Raw genomic sequence first — 25,054 nt, forward strand, 5'->3', positions numbered from 1 at the left:
AACCTGGTTAACATTTTGTGACCAGAGTGAGCAAAACTAATCCCAAAGTTCCACTTTTCCTCCCATTCCTCCACTTGACCTTAACTTCCCTACTTTGGCAGAGCCCTGGGTAAAAGGTCCAGTTATATTTCTTCCCCATGGATGTACCTCCTATGACCATTTATAATTCACTCTCAATCAAGTCAAGAGGCAGATGTCTATATAATGTGTAATCTTTTCTGGAGATGTACTCAGGGGTGATCCAACCTTGATGGAGATTCCCAATCACAAATCTGACTCACTGTTATACTCAATCATCTGTTTTATTTTAAAACATGTCTACACTGCATTGAGCACAACACAGATGTGACCAGGAAATCCATAGCCCTGTCCCAGCAGGTGATGGGTCCAGTGTATGACTTGGGGTTGACTATTATTTTTCACAGTGAGAAAAAAAAAGAGAATAAGAAAGAGGAAATTAACATTATTCCCAACTCCTGTTCAGAAATCTGAGTGATGAAATGGAAGGGTATTTAAGAGATTCATAAAGCATTTCCAAAGCCCATTTTCTCTATCAGTTGATGTTCAAATATTGAACCTGGGATATTGGACTAGCTGGACTTGCGTGACACAAGGGCATACCGTTTAAAATTACATCCACCCATTACTGCAAAAGGTAGGGGAACAGGCCAGGCTTTCTGACTGATGGTCTACTTTTTCCTGTTTTATGAACCTGATGAATTCAGAGGCTATCAGAAATGTATAACCACAGCTGTGACACAGCTCAGCGTAAAACCTTTTTGTGTAGGGGAGTGGCCTATGGGAAATGTCCTGAGCTGCATGGTGCCAATACAGAATTGTCAATCATGACCCCACTGAAATATGTGGGATCTCGTGAAAATCAGAAACAGCTTCCATTTTAAGATAAAGTCTCTAAATCCAGTTGCTTTTTAAAAATTAGCATTCCCATTTCTTTCCTCTGAAGCAGAAAGTAAATGCTAGGAAGCTGACAGGTTTTGTTTGTCACAAGCACACGCAGGGTTTGGGGACCACTGCGGCTCTCAGTTCCTGGAACACCGGAGCCTCTGGCATCACTGGGCCTCCACAGCCTTTTTTGCACCCAGGGCTGAGGTCCTCATATTCCAGAACAAAGACGCCAATATGGAGGACTTGGGTGATGGGGAAGTGAGAAGGCCACCCGTCAGGTCTGGATCTCTATCATCTGAGGAAAATGGAAGCAAAAAATTTATACTTGTATACAAACAAACCTTTGACTCATCAAGTCATCGATGGAGAAGACAGCAGAGTACACCGAGACCCTTGGTGTGAGAAACAAAATGCCTTCCCCAAAGTAAGACTTCTATTTATGATCTAAAATAGATGTCTTTGAAATGCTTTATCTGGACCAGTGAAAGCCAGTTGCTAATTACATATTATACAAGTATAAATTTTCTACTTCACTATCCATACCAAATCAGGCTCTAAAAACGGACCCCACTGGACTGGAATGTGTATGTTTAACAGATCAGAAACTGCAAAGGACTTATGCCACTAACCGACATAGCTCTACTCCCAAGGATGCCATTGGTATAAATATTTTCAGATTCTTTTGCATTTTAACAATAACAGAGGAGAGTCAAAACAAAGGCTAATTACAAAGACAAAAACAAAGACAATTACAGCTTCTGACATTCACTGAATGATTGTGTTGGCCATAAAGTTTGTTCAGATTTTTCTGTAAGATCTTACGGTAAAAACCTTAACAAACTTTTTGGCCAACCCAATCTATTGTCTGTTTAGTTACAAATCAGGTTTAACACAGCTTTGCTCCATTTTCTATGCATTTTGCCTTTCAAATCACACGCAAAATTTATATTATAACATTATTTTTTTTTTTTTCAAAAGACAAAGGCTTATAGGAGCACGTCTTATGAATACTCTTTCCTTAGGTTAGTTTTAGCGAGTGGAGGGATCACCGTGGATTTTGAGTGTGGTGGTGAAGCAATTCCACGGGTCATCTTCTCCATGTGCTCAGGGACGAGGCGGCGGGCGGGTCGGGGGGATGTCGGAAACTCTTTTTTAAAATGTATTGCAGGACAGCACGATTCTTCAGCACTTTAGGGCCTGTGAAGACAAAGAGAAAGGTGACTGTCACTTCATCTACTGGCATTGTGACTACTAACCTGGTGAGTCACTGTTCTGATGGTCCTTTTTCTACATCTTCCAGTTCTGGGTCCTGGAGCTCTTTTCTCCCTGCTCATCCCTCCTCCAGGCCTGATTCTCAGGATAAAATTCAGGCCTGACCTAGGGTCAGGTTCCCGGGCATTTCCAGACCCATAAATCTGCAACTGTATTTCGGCTTGTGTCCCGTGACCACCCCCTCCCCCAGTCATATAACATTCATCCTCTCCCCATTTAATCATATATTATCTCCCCAACAGAAATAAGAAAATGTTTTCCTCTGGCTATGAATTTGAAATGCTCTGAATTCCTAGGAAATTTTAATGGAGAAATAACTCCTTTCCTTGGGTGCATGAATGCCTGCGGGTCAGGAGTGGAGGGAGGGGCCCCAGCACCAGTGGAACTCCTCATTGGAATAGGGTCCTTGCTCTGCCACTAATGTTCTTCTGAGAACCACCTACCTCTGATGACTGGTAGTAGGGTGATTGGGTGTCATTAAAACTTGGTTTGGGTTTTCCTTCAAGTTCACTGAGTCGGAAAATTAAGAGGTCAAATTGGGTCAGATTGAATGGAAATCAATCAATGGCTGAAGAGCCATCTGGGGTGCTCTCTTGGAAACCTACAAGAGGACGCTTCAGATGCAGTGCTTAGGGAGGTTGGTGGCTTCTGCACATGATCTTTATTTAGAGTGTGTATTAGCTCAAAGGTTGGAAACCACTCGCTTCATTTACCTATCACAAGAGCCTAAGGTTTATACTTACGAGTATCGTCCCGACATTTTCCGAACAATCACAGAGATGATTCCACCAATGACTGCGATGCCTAGTAAGACCCCAACAATGATTCCAACCAGGGTCCCCACTGAAAAGCCACCTGAATGAGACAGAAAAAAAAAAAGCATAGTCCCCAGATGAACAATACAGCAGCAATAAGCAATGTCATAGGCCCACTGTAGATAACAAATGATGCTCTATGTTTGTCCTCTATCTATCTAGTAGGAGGTGACTTAGAAGGGGAGAAAAGCTGGGGTTAATCTAATCACAGAAAGATTTCTGGATCTCAAGATATATCAAGCAGCATATCACTCTGACTAAGTGGCTTCACTGTTAATTAATGGGTAGCTTTTGTGTACACATGGCTATTAAATTAGCCCCTATTTCCATTCTTAGGAACCATAAACTGTGATATGACACCATTCTCCACAGCTGTTGTGAAGACTCACTTGTGATTTGCTTATTTTCAAATACAGGCAATTCCCTTTTCTCTCTTAAGAGATTTGAAACATTTTCAAAAGGTTTTCTGCTCCCAGTTGATTACAATCCAGGAAAGAATGTTAATTCATCACAAAGATTAAAGTTCAAAGAAACCTTCTTAAAAACTCCTGTAAGAAAGTTTTGATAACAAAATCAACCCACCTTTCTGAGTGCTTTTTGGTTTTTCTCCATCTGTTTTCCCTATAAAGAGAGAGTTGCAATGATATAGAATTATTAGGAGTTAGTAACTATAATTTAACAATTGGCAGAAGATGGATTTACTCTAAGTGGAAGGTAGTAAAACACAAGCAAAGAGGATAATTTCTTAAGTAAATTGGATCAGGGGACTTTTAAGCAGGCTCTGATGTGATCCTGTCTTTAAAACTATTATTTATTGAATTTATGAATGCTTCTTCACACCTATGAGTCCATAGTTTTTTGGTAAATGTTACTTTTTTCACCACCCACTGTAGAGAGCAGAATCAAGGTAACTCGCCCAGAGAGATCTTAAATAAATGGCCAAAGATTTCAGAAGTTAGGGTAACAAAAGAATCCAAGGCTGTTGATTTTTGGTACAAAGTCAAGATCATGAAAAACTCACCCATTGGGAGGAGGTTTATTTTGAAGAAACATCATTTTGAGAGCAAAATGTTTTGGAAGTTGTGGTCAAGACTGTGATATCACCCATCTTGTGATATCAATTTCCTTTTCTTTCATAGAAAATCCAGATCTTACAGGGCACTTAAGCTTAATGAGACTATACCCTTTGTATTTTCAGTTCATTCAGTTTAGTTGCTGTCATGTCTAACTCTTTGTGACCCCATGGACTGCAGCACACCAGACTTCCCTGTCCATCACCAACTCCCGGAGCTTGCGCAAACTTGTGTCCATTGAGTTGGTGATGCCATCCAACCATCTCATCCTCTGTTGTCCCTTTCTCCTCCTAGCTTCAATCTCTCCCCGCATCAGGGTCTTTTCTAATAAGTCACTTTTTCCCATCAGGTGGTCAAAGTATTGGGGTTTCAGCTTCAGCATCAGTCCTTCCACTGAGTATTCAGGACTGATTTCCTTTAGGATTGACAGGTTTGATCTCCTTTTAGTCCGAGGGACTCTCAAGAGTCTTCTCTGACACCACAGCTCAAAAGCATCAATTCTTCAGTGCTCAGCTTTCTTTATACTCCAATTCTCACATCCATACATGACTACTGGAAAAACCATAGCTATGACTAGACAGACTTTTGTTGGCAAAGTAATATCTCTGCTTTTTAGTATGCTATTTAGGTTGGTCATAGCTTTTCTTCCAAGGAGCAAGTATCTTTTAATTTCATGGCTGCAGTCATCATTTGCAGTGATTTGGGAGCCCCCCAAAAATAGAGTCGGAGAAGGCGATGGCACCCCACTCCAGGACTCTTGCCAGGAAAATCCCATGGGCCGAGGAGCCTGGTGGGCTGCAGTCCATGGGGTCGAGAAGAGTCGGACACGACTAAGCGATTTCACTTTCACTTTTCACTTTCATGCATTGGAGAAGGAAATGGCAGCCCACTCCAGTGTTCTTGCCTGGAAAATCCCACGGACGGGAGAACCTGGTGGGCTGCTGTCTCTGGGGTCGCACAGAGTCGGACACAACTGAAGTGACTTAGCAGCAGCAGCAGCAGCAAAAATAAACTCTCTCATTATTTCCGTTTGTTTCCCCATCTATTTGCCATGAAATGATGGGACCAGATGCCATGATCTTAGTCTTCTGAATGTTGAGTTTTAAGCCAACTTTTTCACCCTCTTCTTTCACTTTCATCAAGAGGCTGTTTAGTTCTTTTCTACTTTCTGCCATAAGGGTGGTGTCATCTGCATATGTGAGGTTATTGGTATTTCTCCCGGCAGTCTTGATTCCAGCTTGTGCTTCATCCAGCCTGGCATTTCTCATGAGGTACTTTGCATATAACTTTAATAAGCAGGGTGACAATATACAGCCTTGATGTACTCCTTTCCCTATTTGGAACCAGTCTGTTGTTTCATGTCCAGTTCTAACTGTTGCTTCTTGACCTGCATACAGATTTTCAGGTGGTAGGTAGGGTGGTCTGGTATTCCCATCTCTAAGAGTTTTCCGCAGTTTGTTGTAATCCACACAGTCAAAGGCTTTGGCGTAGTCAATAAAGCAGAAGTAGATGTTTTTCTGGAATTCCCTTTGTATTTATGGCGCTATTATTATAGGATTTCTATCTGCAGCTAACTCTAATTTAGTGGTTCAAATGTGAATATTCTTATTTACCTAGCATGTGGATATAAGTTGCTTAACTATGAATACCTCTCTGGAAGTAAGAAATAACAATTTTTTCTTTAGATAATTTTTACACAATTCTATTAAAAAATAAAAGGCCTTTTGTTTCTCCCATCAACTTCTTGGTATACTGAGCCCTTCACTCTTCTGGGTGGTAGTTGTTTATGAAGAAAAAGTCGCGAGGCCTTAATTTAATGAGACAACAGAGAGATGTGATTTAATCAGGCTCAGCCCTAGAATCTTAGCTCACGATTTGAAAAATATCAGATATCCAATACTCTCCTAATCAAAAGTGGAACCAGCCAACCATCAACTATAAGACGGTTACTTTTTCTAATGGTTGATTTGGAAAGAAAAGAAGTTATCCACTCTGTATCAGGTCCATCTTCCAAAAAAAAAAAAAAGACATCCTTTCAAGATGGCCCCAGAGCTGTCATTGTTCAATAGCTAAGTTGTGTCTGATTCTTTAAGACCCCATGGACTGCGGCCTGCCAGTCTCCTCTGTCCTCCACTATCTCCAGGAATTTGCTCAAACTAATGTCCACTGAGTCAAGTGATGCCATCCAATCATCTCATCCTCTGTCGTCCCCTTCTCCTCCTGCCCTCAATCTTTCCTAGCATCATGGTCTGTACCAAAGAGTCAACTGTTTGCATCAGGTGGTCAAAATACTGAAGCTTCAGCAATAGTCCTTCCAATGAATATTCAGGGTTGATATCCTTTAGGATTGACTAGTTTGATCTCTGTGCAGTCCAAGGGACTCTCAAAGTCTTCTCTAACACCACAGTTTGAAAGCATCAGTTCTTCAGTTCTCAGCCCTCTTTGTGGTCCAACTCTCACATCCATACATGACTACTGGAAAGACCATAACTTTCACTACATGGATGTTTTTTAGCAAAGTGATGTCTCTGCTCTTTAATGTAATGTCTAGGTTTGTTATAGCTTTCCTTCCAAGTAGCAAGTGTCTTTTAACTTCATGGCCCCAGAGTACAGGTCCTTGAACCCATCTCTTCCTGCATGAGCTGACCCCATGGCTCTAGAACATTTACATGGAACTCAAGCTAATCATGCCAACTCACATAAAAAAACAGCTGGGAGACTTCTGGGTTTGAGGCCTGCCCAGAAGAAAGGTGTCATCCTATCAACTCCCTAAATGTTATACCTGGCTGACAACTACCAGTAGAGACGGGTCAAACATTTGCTTTTCATGTCTTAACATGGTGGCTCATGACACAACATACTGGGCTCATAACATAACATTACCACCATCATGACACCATTTTCCAGAAAATATATTACTAAAATAAAGTTTGTGGATGACTCATCACTAAATTAAAGTTTACTAGCCTTATACTCCCCAAGCCTCTTCCCAATTACACCGACTGTGATCACTTGAATGTATCATGCACATGAATATCATCAAACTTGGGCATTTGATGGTAAAGGCATTTGCAGTCCTAATAAAATTACCTCTTAAAAAGTCAAGTGTTTATAATTACATTTTAACTCACATGTGAAAATTTCTTGGAACATTGATGCATGAAGTAGGAATGTGCCATAAGTCACAGTATTTGTGACAGGGTGGGGAAGAGGACAGACAAGAAAGTAATCATGAATATTTTCCAGGAAATTGAGACATTTTCTTTTTAAGGAATAGGAGAAATATTCTGGTATGATATTAAAAAAAACACTCAACTTGGAATGCTCCATTTTCGGCTTGCCATGAATAAGCTGTCAGCTCTTATTACAAATGATCAATGCTTCTCCAAAATTTTGAAATGTTTCCAATGATTAATTATATTGATTCTTTCCTTGTTTAACCCTATTTAGTTTGCTCTGGTGTTTAATGCCAACCATTTCTTTAGTATCTTAGAGTAACCCATAGGCATCATTTTCTAAGCATATGATGAAACTTTTCTATCTTTGTAGTAGAATACGCATAATATAAACATTACTATCTTCACCAGTTTAAAGTATACTCTGATGGTATCATGTACATTCACCTGGTGTGCAACCATCAGCCCCATCCATCTCCATAACTCTTCACCTTGCAAAACTGATACTCTCTACCCATCTCCATTCCCTCCCCTCCCCAACCCCTGGCAACCACCATTCTGCTTTCTTTGATTTTGACTACTCTATGTACCTCATCTAAGTGGAATCACAGAGTATTTGTCTTTTGGTGACTGGTTTATTCCATTTAGTCCTCAAGGTTCATCCATGTTATAGCATGTGTGAGAATTTTCTTCCTATTAAAGGCTAAATAATATTCCATTGCATGTATATGACACATTTTGTTTACCCAATCATCTTTTCATGGACAGTTGGGTTGCTTCCATATTTCAACTATGGTGTATAATGCTGCTGTGACCATAGGTATACAAATACAAAGCATTTAAAAAATCTGCAAAAGTGCTTTAGAGTTTTAAAAAACAGATTGGTGATTGGGAATTGTATATCCAACAATAAGGAATAACTTTCTGGGTGTTCAGCTGTGCAACTGGCTTTAGGAATCATGGGTTCAGGAGAGGTCCTTATGTTTACTTTCATTTAAAGATGAAAACACCTAACTAGGTACCTATGATAGGAAATTGCTCAGGTTAGCAAAGCATTCATTGCAGTTACTAGAAGATTAGTCCCTTTTCTCTTCCACCCTTATCTACTACAAAATAAGTCATATTTAAAAAATAGCCCAAACACCTGAATTTCTTTCAAGAAAGCTCTGGAAATAGGAAGCTCTTCTTCTTACTAGGTTGTAATGGCAATCGTCTTTCCTCACAACCATTAGTGATGGTCTAAACCTCATAATAGTGATGTAGACTCAAAGCTGTCCTTCAGGATTTCTCCCCAAGGCGCGCCTCCATTCACATTGCTGCATATACCAGCTGTAAAGTATAACCCCAAAGCCTGGTAAGACAGGCTTAGAATAGATTCTTGCATCATGTGTACAGATATGAACTCAAGGTACAGTAAGATGGTAAATGTTAGCAATGTTATTGCTGTTCAGTCACTAAGTTGTGTCCAACTCTTTGTGACCCCATGGACTCCAGCACACCAGGCTCCTTGGTCTTCCACTATCTCCTGGAGTTTGCTCAAATTCATGTCCACTGAGTTGGTGATCCTATCGAACCATATCATCCTCTCCTGCTCCCTTCTCCTTTTGCCTTCAATCTTTCCCAGCATCAGGGTCTCTTCCAATGAGTTAGCTCCCTGCATCAGATATTGGGAACTTCAGCTTCAGCATCAATCTTTCCAATGAATACTCAGGTTTTATTTAGTGTTGAGTGGCATGATCTCCTTGCAGTCCAAGGGAGTCTTCTCAAGGACCTCCGTTCAAAAGCATCAATTCTTTGGCATTCAGCCTTCTTTATGGTCTAACTCTCATATCCATGCATGACTACTGGAAAACCCATAGCTTTGACTATACAGGCTTTTGTTTAATATGCTATCTAGGTTTGGCATAACTTTCTTTCCAAGGAGCAAGTGTCTTTTAATTTCACTGCAGTCACCATTCATAGTGATTTTGGAGCCTAAGAAAACAAAATCTGTTATTGCTTCCACTTTTCCCCCTTCTATTTGCCAGGAACTGATAGGACTGGATACCATGATCATAGTTTTTTGAATGTCGAGTTTCAATGTTAGGACAGAATCTACTAAGATATACATAGGTTGGCTAACTGTTACCCTCTTGGGTGTCAACACAAAGTTTTTTTGTGTAGCATTATATCAGCTTAGGGTCAGCAATATGACACTAGTAGCTATCTCACTTACTTTTGTGGGGGCATTATCACTAGGTGTCATTTGAAGTAGAGAGCAGAATTCAACAACCCAATAAATATGAACTCTGAACCTACCACACAAAGCTTGGTTCAAAATTCGTGCTTACATTTCAACACGTGCCATATTGATGATTATATTTGCCCCTGGATTTTGGGGAATGCATTGATGGTGCAAAAGAAGATCAACCCATACTGGGGTGACTGTTTTTCTTACCCTGGGAGTGACTAGTCGCTGGTACATGGGTGTGGACTGTGCTCTTGGCAGGTGTGCTCTTGGCAGGTGTGCTCTTGGCTGTTGTGCTTTCGGCAGTTGGTAGATCTTCTCTGCGACCGTGTGTTACATTCTCTGTTCCTGTTGGCATCTATTGGAGATGTAAAAGGCAAAACAGAAATAAGACTTAATACTGTAAAATATATACTTTATCTTATGTCAGAAATGGACTTGAAGTAGCATAAATATATAAGCTATATGATGACATAAATTTAAAGTGGAAACAAGATAACAAGCACAAGAAACAAGAGTGGAGACAGGAATAAAATCATGTCTACTCCAGAAATAAATCCCAAATGTTGAGCATGCTGACTTCCTGAGGTGTAACTTTTTAGAAAATACTGGGTCACCAGGCATTAATTCTTTTCCTCCCTTGAACTTGAAGGGTACTTTTTTTCCCTGTAACGTTTATTCAGCACATATTATGTTGTATTATTTTTAATGCCCTTTCTCCCCCAGAGCTTACCATTTGCTATGCCCTCTAAATACCTCTGCATTAACACCACAAAAAACCCTAAGAAGTAAGTTCTATTTTTTTTTTTAGTTATTTTTGGCTGCTTTGGGTCTTTCTTGCTGGGTGTGGGCTTCTCTAGTTGTGACTCGAGGGCTCCAGAGTGTGCAAGCTCAGTAGTTGCAGCACATGGGCTTAGCTGCCCCACAGCATGTGGGATCTTAGTTCCACAACCAGGGATTGAACCCATATCCCTGCACTGGAAAGCAGATTCTTAACCATTGGACCACCAGGGAAGTTTCAAGTAGTAAATTCTATTATTAGCCCTATAATATGAACAAGGCTTAGAGAGATGAGATAATATGCCCAAGCTCACATAGTCAACAAGCAACAGAATAAGAATTGGAAATGGTTCTGTTCAACTCCAAAGTTCATGTCAATATAGCATTCAACAAGCTAATGAGTACAGGCAAAAAAACAAACAAACATAGATCAGTGGAATTATATCAAGCTTAAAAACTTTGTGCATCAAAGGACACAATCAACAGAATGAAAAGGTGACCTATGGAATGGGAGAAAATACTCACAAATCATATTATCTGATAAAAGTATACAGAACTCCTATAAATCAATAACAAAAAAATCTAATAACTTGATTTTAAAAATGGGAAAAAAGACTTGAGTAAATCAATCTCCAAATAAAGTACAGAACTGTCAACAAACATGCAAAAGATACTCAATCGCACTAATTATCAGAGAAAAACAAATCAAAAGCACAATGAGATTATCACCTCATACCAGGTAGGATGGCTACTATCAAAAGAACAGAAAATAAATTGGAACTATTGTGCACTGTTGATGGGGTTGCAGAATGGTTGCAACGCTAGGGAAAAACAGAATGGATGTCCTCAGAAAAATCGAAAATAGAACTAGCATATGATCCAGCAATGCTACTTCTGAGTATAAACCCAAAAGAATTAAAAGCAGGGTTTGGAAGCTATTTGCACGTCCATGTTCATAGCAGCATTATTCACAATAGCCAAGAGCTGGAAGCAATCCAAATGCATGAAGAAAATGTAATATTTACTTACATACAGTGGAATATTATTCAACCTCCAAAGGGAAAATATTCTTACACATGCTACAACATGGATTAACACTGGGGGCATTATGCTCAAGTATACTGAAATAAGCCAGTCTCAAAATATCCTTGCATGTGATCACATGCCTATGAAGCAACTTCCTCTCTTCCTGCTACACTCACCGGAGTTGCCAAGGATTCTTTACTGGCAGCTGGGGTTGTCATGTAATCTTCCACACCCAGGGTCGTCTGCTCATTTTTCACACCTGTAGTCACATCATCTTCTGGCCGGACCGTGCTGGCTGAAAAGGGGAGACTGAGTCAGACCTCCAGGTGAAATCATATGGGCAGGCCTAACTGGTCAGCTACAATCAGATTTTATTTTTTCATTTCTTTTGGGTATTTTTTCCTTTTTAGGGAGTTTTCATTCTGGCTTAACACAAACCATTCTACATATATAGAACAACCTGGTCATCTCCATTGTAAAATAAAGGAAGATGGGACTCCAAAAAGGTGAAGCAGCCAGACCCTCCCTGGTTCCCACTGAGGCGTGCTGGACAGTGGGGTGTGTGTGTGTGTGTGTGTGTTTACACCTTGACTTTTCTTTCAATAATGAACCTGATTCTTTCTGGTGCCATTTCATATTAAGAATTAATGCATTTAGGTTAATAGAATTTCATATAGACCCAGAAAAATTCTCAATTAGAGTCTGGAAAGTTTTCTGAACATATTGATTAGTAGGCTCTCTGTTATAAAGAGTGAAGTAAGTTGGAAAGAGGAAAATAAATATCATATATTAATGCATATACATGGAATCCAGAAAAACGGTACTAATGAACCTATTTGTAGGGCAACAGTAAAGACACAGACATAGAGAACAAACTTGTGGACGCGGTGAAGGAAGGAGAGGATGGGGCGAATTGAAGAGAGTAGCATTAACATATATACATTGCCATGCAACTGTCAAACTGTTGGTCACTCAGTGTCCAACTCTGACACGCCACCGACTAGCCTGTCAGGCTCCTCTGTCCGTGGAATTCTCCAAGCAATACTGGAGTGGGTTGCCATTCCCTTCTCCAGGGGATCTTCCCAACCCGGGGCTCAAACCCAGGTCTCCTGCATTGCAGGCACGGTCTTTACCATTCTGAATCACCCGGGAAGCCCCATCCATTACCATATGTATTAATAAAATAGATACCCAGTGGAAATTTGCCGTATGCCTCAGGGAGCTCAACCCAGTGCTCTGTGATAACCCAGAGAGGTAGGATGGGGTGGTAGTTGAAGGTTCAAGTGCAAAGGGACATATGTATACCTATGGCTGATTGATTTTGATGTGTGGCAGAAACCAACACAACATTGTAAAGCAATTATCCTCCAATTAAAAATAAATACATTAAAAAAAAGAAGTAAAATAAAGCTAGATAGTAAACTTAAAAAAAAAAAAAGTTGATTAGCAGGCTCTATCCCAAACCTACTAAATCAGAATGTCCAAAAGCAGGTGTTCCTTCTTGTTAAAACCGACCTCGTGCTCCATTTGATTTTGAGACTGCTGTCTGCTTGAATGATTAAGCCCACTGGCTCTAACTACAGACCTTATACAGATAGACATAGAGTTCAAACTCTTCTTTTACAGTTGGGATCATCATCTACAAGGGAGGATCAGTAATATACTTGTAAGAGTGCTGAGATAACTAACAGAACTTTTAGTGCACCCAGAGCTAAACTAAAGAGAGACCTCACAGCCCCTGGCCATGGCTTTTCTGCATCACCACGGGACGAATGGCCCTGTTGTGCCAATGAGAAGGGTTTCCAGAGGGGCAGGGAGTCGGTGGGGTGGGACCGCAAGTTGATTTCCAGGACGCAGGGGGGACAGGGATGCAGGGAGGACAACTTGAAGTGGCCTTTTCTTCACACTCTACTGCAATGATTGGAGTTTATCCTGACCGAGTAGGAATGCCATCTCAATTCATCAGTAACCCTTTTCACAAGTTAAAACAAATCTGACTCATTGGTCACGGGTTCCCTCCCCAGACTCAGAGTGGCTCTGGAAGAAATTTCGTGACTAAGTACAGTTGCAAAATAAGCAAGCACATACAGCTCAGGAGCAAGAGGGAGGGGGTGGTTGGAGACTTACGTGCTTAATTAAAGAGCAGATGTCCGGCCCTTGCCTTAAAATTCCTTCTTTCTCTTGTGCTTAGATAGCTCAGCCAAAGGCACAGCTGATAAATATTTGATCACAGCTTCTTTGCTGATGCACAGAAGAAGGAAGCCTCTAGAGTAAATTCTCTTGTTTCATGAGCCTTCTCTTTGCATTGAGTACTACTGATCTGGTGCTGCCAATCAGTGCTTCCCAAGCGTATGCATTTTTTTCTCATCTCGGGTGGGGAAAGGCTTTCATTAGTTAGCAACTAACTGATACCTCAGTGCCAGCAAATAGATTGCTCCCTTTCTGGCTGGTTGCTGGGGTGGGAGTAGGGGTAGTGATCAGCTCTCAATAAGGATTTAAGATTATGATCACAGCAAATGTTAAATGTATTTATCAACTTCAAGGGGAAATATCCCTTTGCCAAGCAAGCAGTCTTTATTAAAAAACTTAGCATTCTATTTTCTTTTCTTCTATTCCAGGTTCAAATACACTTAACAAACCATCCATTTAAAAACATTTTCTGGTGTGTTCAGCAACATCACTTACCATATGGCATCCTCTAGCTTTAAAAAGCAAAAAACCACCCTTGCTTAAAAAAAAAAAAATAAGTACAGGATTAAGTTAGTTAAAGTTGAATTCTTTCGTAGAAAGTTCAGTTCATTGAAAGCCTAACGATAAAAATTCCTTCTTGCTCTTTTCTACCCTTGGCCCACAGAGCCAAGGACTAAAATTGCTCTGAATAGACAAAAGGGCATTTTATGAATGACACTCATGATGAAGAGGCATGTCTTTTGTCTTGCTGCCCTGGCATTCTTTTTGCTCCCTGGGAAAGTTGATCTTTAACAAGAGATGTTCACTTGTCCCTCTCATTATTTCGGCTGAAGGCTTTGTGGATGAACTGCTGAGTGTCCAGCCAGCATTTGACATCCTTTTCTCTTGAATGGTGAAATTCAGATCACGTGTTGCTGTCTTTCCTCTCCAATCATTTTCTTCTTCCTAAGACACGTGTGCGCATAGTCAACACACACATCTGTTTATGTAAATGCAGTGACAAACCCGCAATAACAGTCTGTTCTAGAGTGATGTCCCCTTGTGCTCATATGAACACCTTCCTGCCACTCCCAGCCTCCCCTAGCCTGTGGGTCAGAACCAATGGAAATTTTCAACTCTGTCTGTAAGCCATCCACATGCTTTGGAATTGGTGTGTACATGTTATTCTTTTAAAAACTACTATTTCCAAGAAGATGATGTGATAAATTGATTTGACCGTAAGGTGTTTGAGAGCCAATAAGCACTGAAGAGATGTTTATCGGGGATCAAAGTACTAGTTATGAATAATTTTTTGTTTGTTTTTTAATTATGAAAGTATGACAACACATTTACAGGAGATATGGAAAATACAGAACAAAGTTACATTGTTCTGCATTTTCATATGTATTAAAATTACATATTACAATTACTTTTTAAGTAGATAAATTAAGATTTTTAGTTGGAGCTTCAATATCAAACTCTCAAAACTTAACAGAATGAATAGACAGAAAAGCCAATGAACCAATTCAACATAATTAAGATTTATACAATTTTCACACAACAGCAGGATACAAATTCTTTTCAAGTTCCCATAGACTGTAAACCAGGAGACACTGGAAAATATCCAGGTGCATAAAACAAGATGCAAAAATTTCATGGCCTAAAGGTATTGGAATCGTTCAGAGTCTGTTCTGTTATCACTGTGGAATTGTGTTAGAAATCAGTATCAAAAGATATTTGAAAATAGCCCGGATATTTTCAAATGCAATGTGTCATTTACCAAGAGAGATCTTTGATTTAGCCATTGAAAGCCTCAATAAAGTTAAAACACTGAAAATACACAGGGTGATTACAGAGAAGGAACCATTAAATGGTAACTATCAAACTGAGAAATTAATATCAAAGATTCTTTAAAAACTTTATGAATTTGGAAATGAAATGTCCACTTTTAAATGATAGGTATATCTAAGAAGCCATAACAAGGAAAATTAGAGAATATTTGTAACAGAATAAAAATGAAATGAGACTTTATCAGAATTTGCTGCATGCAGCTGAAGCTGCTGGATATAACTAAATATTAACACAAGGGAATCATTTTAATCTTTGCATCAAAATTTAATAGCCCAAAGAAATCATTCTTGTTTTCATATATTTATGGGATGGCATTTCATTTACAATATTTAGAATTTGATGGAACATTAATTACACTGTCACTGTGATTGTCTTACAACAGTCCCAAATTCTTGATTAAGCCTTTGAGTAAGTGTTTTCAACCTTTTGATTTTATTTACATTTCTCTGATTTGTGGTGCTGAGTTGTTCGCTATGTTTGCTGGTTGATGGCAGTGTCTTCTCTTGTGACCATTTTTCTTTTACGGTATTCATCTTTAAATAATTTTAAAATCTTCTTATGCCTTAAGAATATATTCTTGGATTTCCTTCCCATTTAGGTCACCACAGAGCATTGACTAGGGTTCCCTGTGCTATGCTTTAGGTTCTCATTAGTTATCTATTTTATACATAGTATTGTATATACGTCAGTCCCCATCTTCCAATTCATTCCCCTTTCCACCTGGTGTCCATACATTTGTTCTACATCTGTGTCTCTATTTCTGCTTTGCAAATAGGTTCACCTGTACCATTTTCTAGATTTCACATTTACGTGTTAATCATATTTGTCTTCTCTTTCTGACTTACTTCACTCTGTATGACAGGGAACTAATATATAACCTTTTCTGGCATCTAATGAATATATTACATGGCTAATTGGTTCATAGCACTCATCTGGCACCATTAAATGAATCCAGAGGGGACTTTCCTGGTGGTCTAGTGGTTAAGAATCTACCTGCCAATGCAGAGGACTTTTGATCCCTGGTCTGGGAAGATTCCACACACCACAGAGCAACTAAGCCTGAGTGCCACAACTACTGAGCCTGTGCTGCAGAACAAGAGAAGCCACCACAATAAGAAGCACACACATGGCAAAGTCAGTGTAGAGTAGCCCCTACTTGCTGCAGCTAGAGAAAACCTCCACACACCAATGAAGACTCAGTCCAGTCCAAAGTAAATAAAAATAAATTAATCCAGAGAACTGAAATAGCAATAGGAAAAAGGAAATGAAGCAAATGCAACCTAAGCTCAAGTCGCATTTAACAAAATCAGGAAATAAAGCATATTTCTTTAAGTTTTCTGGGATAGAATAAAGTGATAAAACAGAAAAATATATATTCTTTGGAATAGATGCTGCAATAATTTTTTAAATTAATTGGCATTTGCATATATCTTGTAAGTGGCAAGGTCTGCCATTAGTCAAACTTATTAAGCTTGTTTTATCTGAATAACATACTTACAAACTCTTTCTCAAGATTATGTAAATATTCATCTACATTTTTCTATAAGTTTTTGTTTTTACACTGAATCTTTCTATTTGTCCTGTGTTTATCTTGAAGCACAATGTAAAATAGGAATATAAATTTGATTTTCATCCAAAAATTAAGCTGGTGTGTTTGTCCCCACTTACCAGATGAGCAAAGTGAGGCTGACAAAGACCTTCCTTGACCAACCTTTGTTGAAACTCCTCTGAGCCCTCCTCTCAGTGAGGCCATGTCCTCAGGCTTCAGTGTTTATCATTAGAGTCTAGTTTCAGCAAGAACCCTGCTAAGTCAGTTTATAGAGAATCACTTGATTCTCTCTAATCAAGTTCTCCATCTCCCACCTTTGATTTCTAAATCCCTGGCCTGCCTTTAGCAAGAATCCCCCTACCTTTGAGGTCTCTTCTTCACAATTTTCCATCCACTGCCCCTCTCTCTGCTTCTTGGCTATGAATCCTCAGCTGTCCCGGTTGTACTCAGAGTTGAGCCCCATCTCTCTTCCCTGAGGCAACAGTCTTGAATAAAATCTTCCAACTGTTTGAACAAGTGCCAGAATAACTTTCTTTAACAAGGTCAGAAGTAGTTGGCCTGGTCAGTGAGCAGATGCAAAGCCAAGTGTTTTGGACTGCTCGTTGGCCCCTCAAACCCTTTTTTTTTGTGCCTCTGGGGTAGCTGTTTCCTGGAAAATGCCCTTCCTTGGGTTCTGACATCCTTCCTTTTCACTCCCATCCTCACTCTCCCTTAAATTATAATCCTGGTTACAGAAAGCAGTTGCTTCCTTGAGCATCTCACCTCCTCTTATGAGACACCATCTGTTAGAATCCCTCAGTCTAATTATGTAGTGACCACAATCTCTATTTTCCTCAAATGAGTTCCCTTTCTAGGACTGGGGTTCCAGAAGTGGCAGGTTAGAAGACAGGCGTGGTCTGCCTTACAAAGGCTGTACTTCTCAGAGCCGAGGTACTCTTGGCTCTACAAAAAAAGGCAGCAGCAATGATGGGATGGAGATTGGAGCCTTTCTGAGTTCACCTCTATTTTCCAGAATATTTATTTCACACCTACTACATGCTGGGAGTTGGTGATGGACAGGGAGGCTTGGCGTGCTGCGATTCATGGGGTCACAAAGAGTCGGACACGACTGAGTGACTGAACTGAACTGAACTGAACTGAACTGACATGCCGGGGGCTTCCCTGATAGCTCAAGTGTAAAGAATCTGCCTGCTAGTGTAGGTGAGGCGAGTTCAATCACTGGGTCAGAAAGATCCCCTGGAATCTGGAGGAGGAAATGACAACCCACTCCAGTAATCTTTTCTGGGAAATCCCATGGATGAAGGAGCCTGGTGGGCTAGAGTCCACAGTGTTGCAGAGTGGGACTTGACTGAGTGACTAAACAATGATACCTGCATGCTGGGCCCCATTCTCGGCACTGGAAACAGAAAAGTGAACCAGGTGAGGTCTCCATTCTCATGGATTTGGATGCTGATGGGGTGGGAGAGGAGGAGGGGCTCTCAACAGGCAGACAAGGAGAATCTCAAGCTGGTGTTCCTGCACCCGCTTCAGATCTCTGCTTAAAGGGCATTTTCTCAGGAGGCTTCTTGACCACCCACTGAAATCATAACATACCAATTAGTGAATCAGTATATTCACTGACTATCCCTCTAGAACATAAGCTCAGTAAAGGCTGTTTCATCTTGATGTCCCCATCGTCTATGATACTGGCACAGAGTAGACACTCAGTATTTGTCGAATGACTGAGTGATCGCCAGGTAAGTGAAAAGCTGGTCTCACTAACCCTGAGGCCTAGACTGCAGCACCACACACTTAAGAAACAGGCTGATCAATGTGGCTGGACAGTGAGAGACAAGACCGGGGAGGGGTAGAGGGCCAGACTGGTGGAATTCTGTACACAGGGGTTTTGATTTGAACTTAATTTTACAGCCAGAAGATGCTCTGAGTGTGGGAGGGACCTAACTCCAGCCCCAGAAGCCACTCTAGTGCCACAGAATAGATGTAGGTGTTGGAAGATGCCAGCGTCAGACTGAAGCTGAGCATCACTTAGACTGTTGTCCAGGCAGAAGTGGGCAGTGCTTACACCAGGGCAGAGCAGCAGGAAGGGAAAGAACTGGACAGGTAATAACTGGAAAGCATCTAAAGTCCCTATCCCAACAATCGGAAATAAGCATGAAACCTCAGAGGTGAGACTTTTACCGTCTGTTGCCATTCTGTGGATAACAACATTTAGAATATGAATGGATGAACCGAGTAAAGCAGGATGTTCCCATATGGTGCTGAGTCCTTTACTAGATTTTACCTCATGCTTTTTTGGGGGAGTGATAAGCACTCAATTCTAAAGGAAATCAACCCTAAGTATTCATCAGGACTAGTGCTGAAGCTGAAACTCCAATACTTTGGCCACGACGCAAGGAGCTGACTCATTGAAAAAGACCCTGATGCTGGGAAAAGATTGAAGGCAGGGTGAGAAGGGGATGACAGAGGATAAGATGGTTGGATAATATCACTGACTCAAGGGATGTGAATTTGAGCAAACTCTGGGAGATGGTGAAGGACAAGGAAATGTAGCATGCTGCAGTCCATGGGGTCTCAAAGAGTCGGGCATGACTTAGCAACTGAACAACAATAACCAATTAACAATGTTGTGATAGTTTTGGGTGAACACCAAAGCAATTCAGCTATATATATATATCTTCACTCTCCTCCAAACTTCCTTCCTATCCAGGCTGCCACATAACTTTGAGCAAATTTCCTTATGCTACACAGTAGGTCCTTGTGATTATCCATTTTAAATAGAGCAGTGTGTACCTGTCCATCCCAAATTCCCTAATTATCCCTTCCTGCCATCTTTCCCTCCAGCAACCACAAGTTCATTCTCTAAGTCTGGGATTCCACTGTGTCTTATGAGGACAGCCTCCTAAGTCTCCTTTGTAAGTTTTGGCAAAGAGCCTCTGTCCACTTTCCATCTCCACGTGAGGGAGAAGTTCTCTGTGGTCCTTTTTCTATTGACCTGAAGCTTCAGAATTGAACGGCTGGAGATTAAAGTGGGAAAGTTGATTTTAAAAGAAGTCAAGCTGAGTTACCCTCAGGCTTTCAAAGAAAACTGGTAGATTAAGACATCTTTCATGCTGTCTGGATTTTCTAGCATCTTGAGCTGCTCTGGCATCTAAATGCAATCCTTTGAAGATGGATGACTGCATGGCCTTGGAATGACTTTTGTGGCCATCGAGAAGTAGAATGCTCCTTTTCTTTTCTTGCAATATCCTAGGAAGTTCTGGATTTTCCCTGTAGGAAAAACTGTAAGATAACTTACAAACAAATAATTCCAGTGAAACTTGGGAGATGTAATGTTTTTAGAGGGAGGTCAAAACATCTATGTAGAAAACAAAACCAAAAAGGTCTGCTTCTGATCCTTTGCCCAGGCTTTTACATATTATTTTTCTATCATGTTTCAAAACTGTGCTCAGAAGCCTGAAAATAAACACACCCCAAACTGCAGGGAGGTGCCAATCTCCAATGTTTTCCAACTTTCTGTAGACCACCCACCGTGATCTCCAAGATAACTCAGATCTTTATACTATCTTTCATCTTCATTCAGAACGTCCCAAATAGCTGTTTGATAGTGCTCCCTTAAGTTACCATGAATTGGGTTTCTGCAACCGGAATAAAAGGTGTTTGGACTTTGCTTTTATTTATCACATCTTTTGAGTGACCCCTCTGGTCTCACAAGCTGGCCCACATCCAGAACTTGTACAGCCTTTCTTGGGAATATTGAAAGCCATTTGCTAATCCAGAGCCCTACATCTGACTGTCAACTCCTGGCAGACCCAGGGTTGTGGTCAGTACAATCACTGATGTGGTCGATGGGTTTCCCACCCACCTCCACCCCTTCCAAGGATCCTGGTAAATTGCTTAGCAGATCAAAGTTTGGACCACGGAAAATCTAGGCAACTCCGAGAGGGCTTAGCCCCACCACTCAGCATCCCACAGGGATGAACGCACTCTTAATTTTCCTCCAGGCAGTACAGTACTACTCATAGCACATACCATCCCATATTCCCCATGTCTGGCACCATAGGTAAGTATTTAGTAGGCATTTGTTAAGTGACTGACTGAACGAGTACAATTCTAACCAAACAGGAGATTTCTTTTGAGTTATCCCTTATAACATTCCTGCCACTCTCCGCTGTGCTTCACCCATGAGTTGTCAAGCACCTTCTCCTGATGAAAGGACAGCAGGGCTGAAAATAGGATACTTCTCCTATAAGGATGAACTCTGCTGCTCTGCTCTTTGATTTTTAATGAGCAGCAGCCTGCCTACTAACTGTGTCCGGTCCTGTCAGTCCCTCCAACACAGGGGTGAGACTGCTCAGTTGGCATCGGCAACGTGTTCCTCTCCCATAAAAATCAAGAGAAACACGTCAAGGCTGCAGAGATCAGACAAGTGTCACTAGTTCCTCTAGAGAAATCAGAAGAAATGCTACACATTAATATTTGGAGCAGTGACCATCCCCTGACTTCAGAGAAGGGGCTGTTATGCTCAGTGGCCCAAGGACGCCTTTTGGTGGGGAGCAGTTTTCTTTGGGCTCTGGATGGGGTGGCCCCTGTGGGTCACCTCCGAAAGTTGAAGGCAGTGTTCTGAAAGTCTCTGCAGCTGAGCACAGCAATCGAGAAAGGGGAGGGGCTGGCGATGGCTGGGGACTCCTGTTTCATTTCAGAAGGAAGGACTCATGCCAAGTCATTGGCAGGTGGAAGGTGCAGACTCATAGGCCATAATATACGTCTCCAACCACATCCACTCTTTCCCCTTCGATGGAGGGAAAGGAATTGAGACATACTGCGTCAACTTTACCAATCTTCCCAGTTAATTCCCATGGTCACCTATGAGGAAATTAGTTTAATTTTTGTTTAGTCACTCAGTTGTGTCTGACTCTTCGTAAACCACCAGGCTCCTCTGTCCATGGGGTTTCCCAGGCAAGAATACTGGAGTGGGTTGCCATTCCATTCACCTGCCTTGGCAGGTGGATCCTTTACCAGTGAGCCACCAGGGAAGCCCCAGATATTTTAATAATGGTGACCAAACATTTGTGCCAAGCACTCTCTCTTGATCTTCACAAAAGCCTTGAAAACTAACATCATCCCTGTTTTGTAAATGAGGATGGTAGGGCTGAAAGTAAGCCACCCACCCCACGTAGTCAGCAAGGGGTGATGCAGGGGTTACACATCAGGATCTGTCAGACTCCAGAGAAATCCCCGGCTCTAACCACTGTGTAACACAGCCCTCATGTGTATTGGTCACTCTCCCACAGCTCCCACTCATTTTCCTCCCCAACTCAATTCCATCACTGCCCATCCAGACCCTGCCTATGGTCCAGGTGAAACATTTCTTTCCTCAGAGACCACTCCCCCCACCCACAACACCCCCCCACCCACAACACCCCCCACCCACAACACCCCCCACCAAGGTGTCAGGAGGAAGTACCCTCCTCTAAACTGGGGTTGCTGTTGTTCAGTCACTAAAAGTCATGTCTAACTCTTTGCAAGCTTAATTCATGTAAACTCAGCTCATGAGCTCCCTGTGTTACACAGCAACTTCCCACTAGCTATTTTTATTTTCTCCACAGACTGCAGCACGCCAGGCTCCTTTGTCCTTCACTGTCTCCTGGAGTTTGCTCAAACACGTCCATTGAGTTGGTGATGCTATTCAACCATCTCATCCTCTGCTGCCCTCTTCTCCTTTTGTCTTCAATCTTTCTTAGCACCAGGGTCTTGATAACTCTGCATTCAAGACTTTCTCCCTGCTAGCAGTCTGTGATAGCTGAATGAATGAGTATTTACACTTTTTTAGGACTGAGGAGAATGAATCCACTTACCCACTCACTCTAACTGCAAACAGGGCTCAGGACCCCTCTTCAAATGTTAAAACTTGAGGTTGTTGGTTACAACCTCAATCAAGATTACTCAACCTGAGGGAAGGTCTCTCTCTTGGCCAAAAGCAGAACGTTCTCAGTAAAGGAGGAAATGAGTCCATAGTGCTGTAGACTGGAATCAACACCGTTGTATAACTTTTCTGGAACCTGGCGAGGAGGCCACCTCTTAGGGAGAATCGCTTAGTTATTAATACTTGAATAATCAAATGACTAAGGCCGGCTTTAGAAGTGCTGGCCTGGAACACAGCATCTCAACTGTGTTGGGAAACCCTCACCATCTGCTCGGAAACCGAGCTTCTGATTCATGCAGGGCTGTCAGCTGAGCGGGCCCTGATTTCGCAAGAGTGAAAAGAGAAGCCCCTTTGGCTCTGACCTCACCATCCACCCATACAGCTTGCAGACAGCTCAGCTGTGAGCCCAGGAGGATGAGGCCCTCCAGGAATGTACAGGATGTGGCTGTGTTTGCACTGACTGCCCTTGGCCTTGGTCTGAAGCCTGGTTTGGGAGTTTGAAGTGTGCTTTGGTAAAATTTTTTAAAAATAATACTCTTAGTTAGAGGGGATCTCATCTGACCCTCTTTGCCATCTTTTTCCCCTTGTTCAGATGAATGGGGAATTCAGGCAGCAAAGTGAGGCTTATTATTTCTGTGCCATTTTAGCTGAGTTTCTCTCCAGGAACCCATCAGACTAGATGTCTTACCAGTACCTCAAACTCACTGTGTCTATAAGACTTTGCATAACTTAATGTTCTTTCTCATCAAATTGGTTCCTTATCTCTCATCCCTCCAATCTGATTTCTATCACCTGCCTTCTTGTCATTCCTGCCAAAAGGCTGGGTTTCTTCCCTTTTCCTCCTGCCAAACGTTTTTACCAACCATATGTTCTTTTAAGTGCAGAATAAGATGGGTCCTCCTCTCTTCTCTAAGGAGTGAGAGATATATATCAGACAATTAAAGTACAGTGATAAGAACAGCCAGAGTGATATGAAAAAGAATAAAGAGGAGGACTAGCACTTCTCAATTTCAAAACTTACTACAAAGAGTAAGTACTATTACTGTAGTATGTAGTACTGCTGTACTGCTACAGAGTCAGCACCATGTGGTACTGGCACAAAGACAGATGTATAAGCCAATAGAATCAAATTGAGAGTCCAGAAATAAACCCACATATTTCTGGGAAAGTGATTTTTTAAATTTATTTTTAACTGAAGGATAATTGATTTACAATGTTGTGTTGGCTTCAGCCATAGGACAATGTGAATCAGTCGTAAGCATAGATATGTCCCGACCTTCTTGATCTTCCCTCCCACCAATCCCCCATCCCAACCCTCTGGGTTGTCAAAGAGCATTGGGTTAAGCCCCCCATGTTATACAGCTACTTCCCACTAGCTATCTATTTTACATACGGCAATTACGTGTTTCACTGCTACTCTCTCAATTTGTCCCATCCTCTCTTTCTCCCATTGTGTTTACAAGTCTATTTTCTATGTCTGCGTCTCCATGCCTGCCCTGCAAATAGGTTCATCAGTACCATTTCTCTAGATTTCATACATATGCATTAATACATGATATTTGTTTTTCTCTGACTTATTTCAATCTGAATAATACGATCTAGGTTTATCCACCTCACTAGAACTGACTCAAATTCATTCCTTTTTTGGCTGAGTAATATTGCATCATATACATATATATATACACTGCTGCTGCTGCTACGTTGCTTCAGTCGTGTCTGACTCTGTGCGACCCCATAGATGGCCGCCCATCAGGCTCCCCAGTCCCTGGGATTCTCCAGGCAAGAACACTGGAGTGGGTTGCCATTTCCTTCTCCAATGCATGCAAGTGAAAAGTGAAAGTGAAGTCGCTCACTACAACTTCTTTATCCATTCATCTGTCGATGGACATGTAGGTTGCTTCCACATCCTGGCTATTGTAGATAGTTCTGCAATGAACATCGGGGTACACGTGTCATGGGCAAACATTCTGACAAAGGTATCAAGTTAATTCAGTGAAAAGAATCATCTTTTCAACCAGATGGTATTGGGACAACTGGCCTTCTTCATGCAAAAGAATGGAGTTGGACCTCTATTTCACACCACGATTAATTCATTAAAATTAATTTCAAATGAATCATACACCTCAATGTAAGAGCTACAACTATACAATTGTTGGAAGGATATATAAGATTAAATCTTTGTGACCTTGGATTAGGAAATGGCTTCCTAGATAAAACACCAAAAGTAGAGGCAACAAAATAAAAAATAGATAAATTGGACTTCATCAGTTTTTAAAATTTGTGCTTT

The 25,054-nt window shown here is 41.2% G+C and overlaps 1 protein-coding gene across 1 annotated transcript in view; it reads right to left on the reverse strand.

The window, feature by feature from the left end:
* Positions 1 to 273: 273 nt before the first annotated feature.
* The window catches only part of PDPN (podoplanin), a 35,311-nt gene continuing 10,530 nt past the window's right edge, over positions 274 to 25,054 (reverse strand). The window contains exons 2-6 of the mRNA XM_052653768.1: positions 11,452 to 11,570; positions 9,680 to 9,827; positions 3,576 to 3,614; positions 2,922 to 3,033; positions 274 to 2,103 (exon numbers count right to left, since the gene is read on the reverse strand). Coding sequence (XP_052509728.1) covers positions 2,097 to 2,103; positions 2,922 to 3,033; positions 3,576 to 3,614; positions 9,680 to 9,827; positions 11,452 to 11,570 — 425 coding nt within the window. The 3' untranslated portion in view covers positions 274 to 2,096. The remainder of the gene's footprint in view (positions 2,104 to 2,921; positions 3,034 to 3,575; positions 3,615 to 9,679; positions 9,828 to 11,451; positions 11,571 to 25,054) is intronic.

Source organism: Budorcas taxicolor, chromosome 16 (genome assembly GCF_023091745.1).
Source record: "Budorcas taxicolor isolate Tak-1 chromosome 16, Takin1.1, whole genome shotgun sequence".
NCBI lineage: Eukaryota > Metazoa > Chordata > Mammalia > Artiodactyla > Bovidae > Budorcas > Budorcas taxicolor.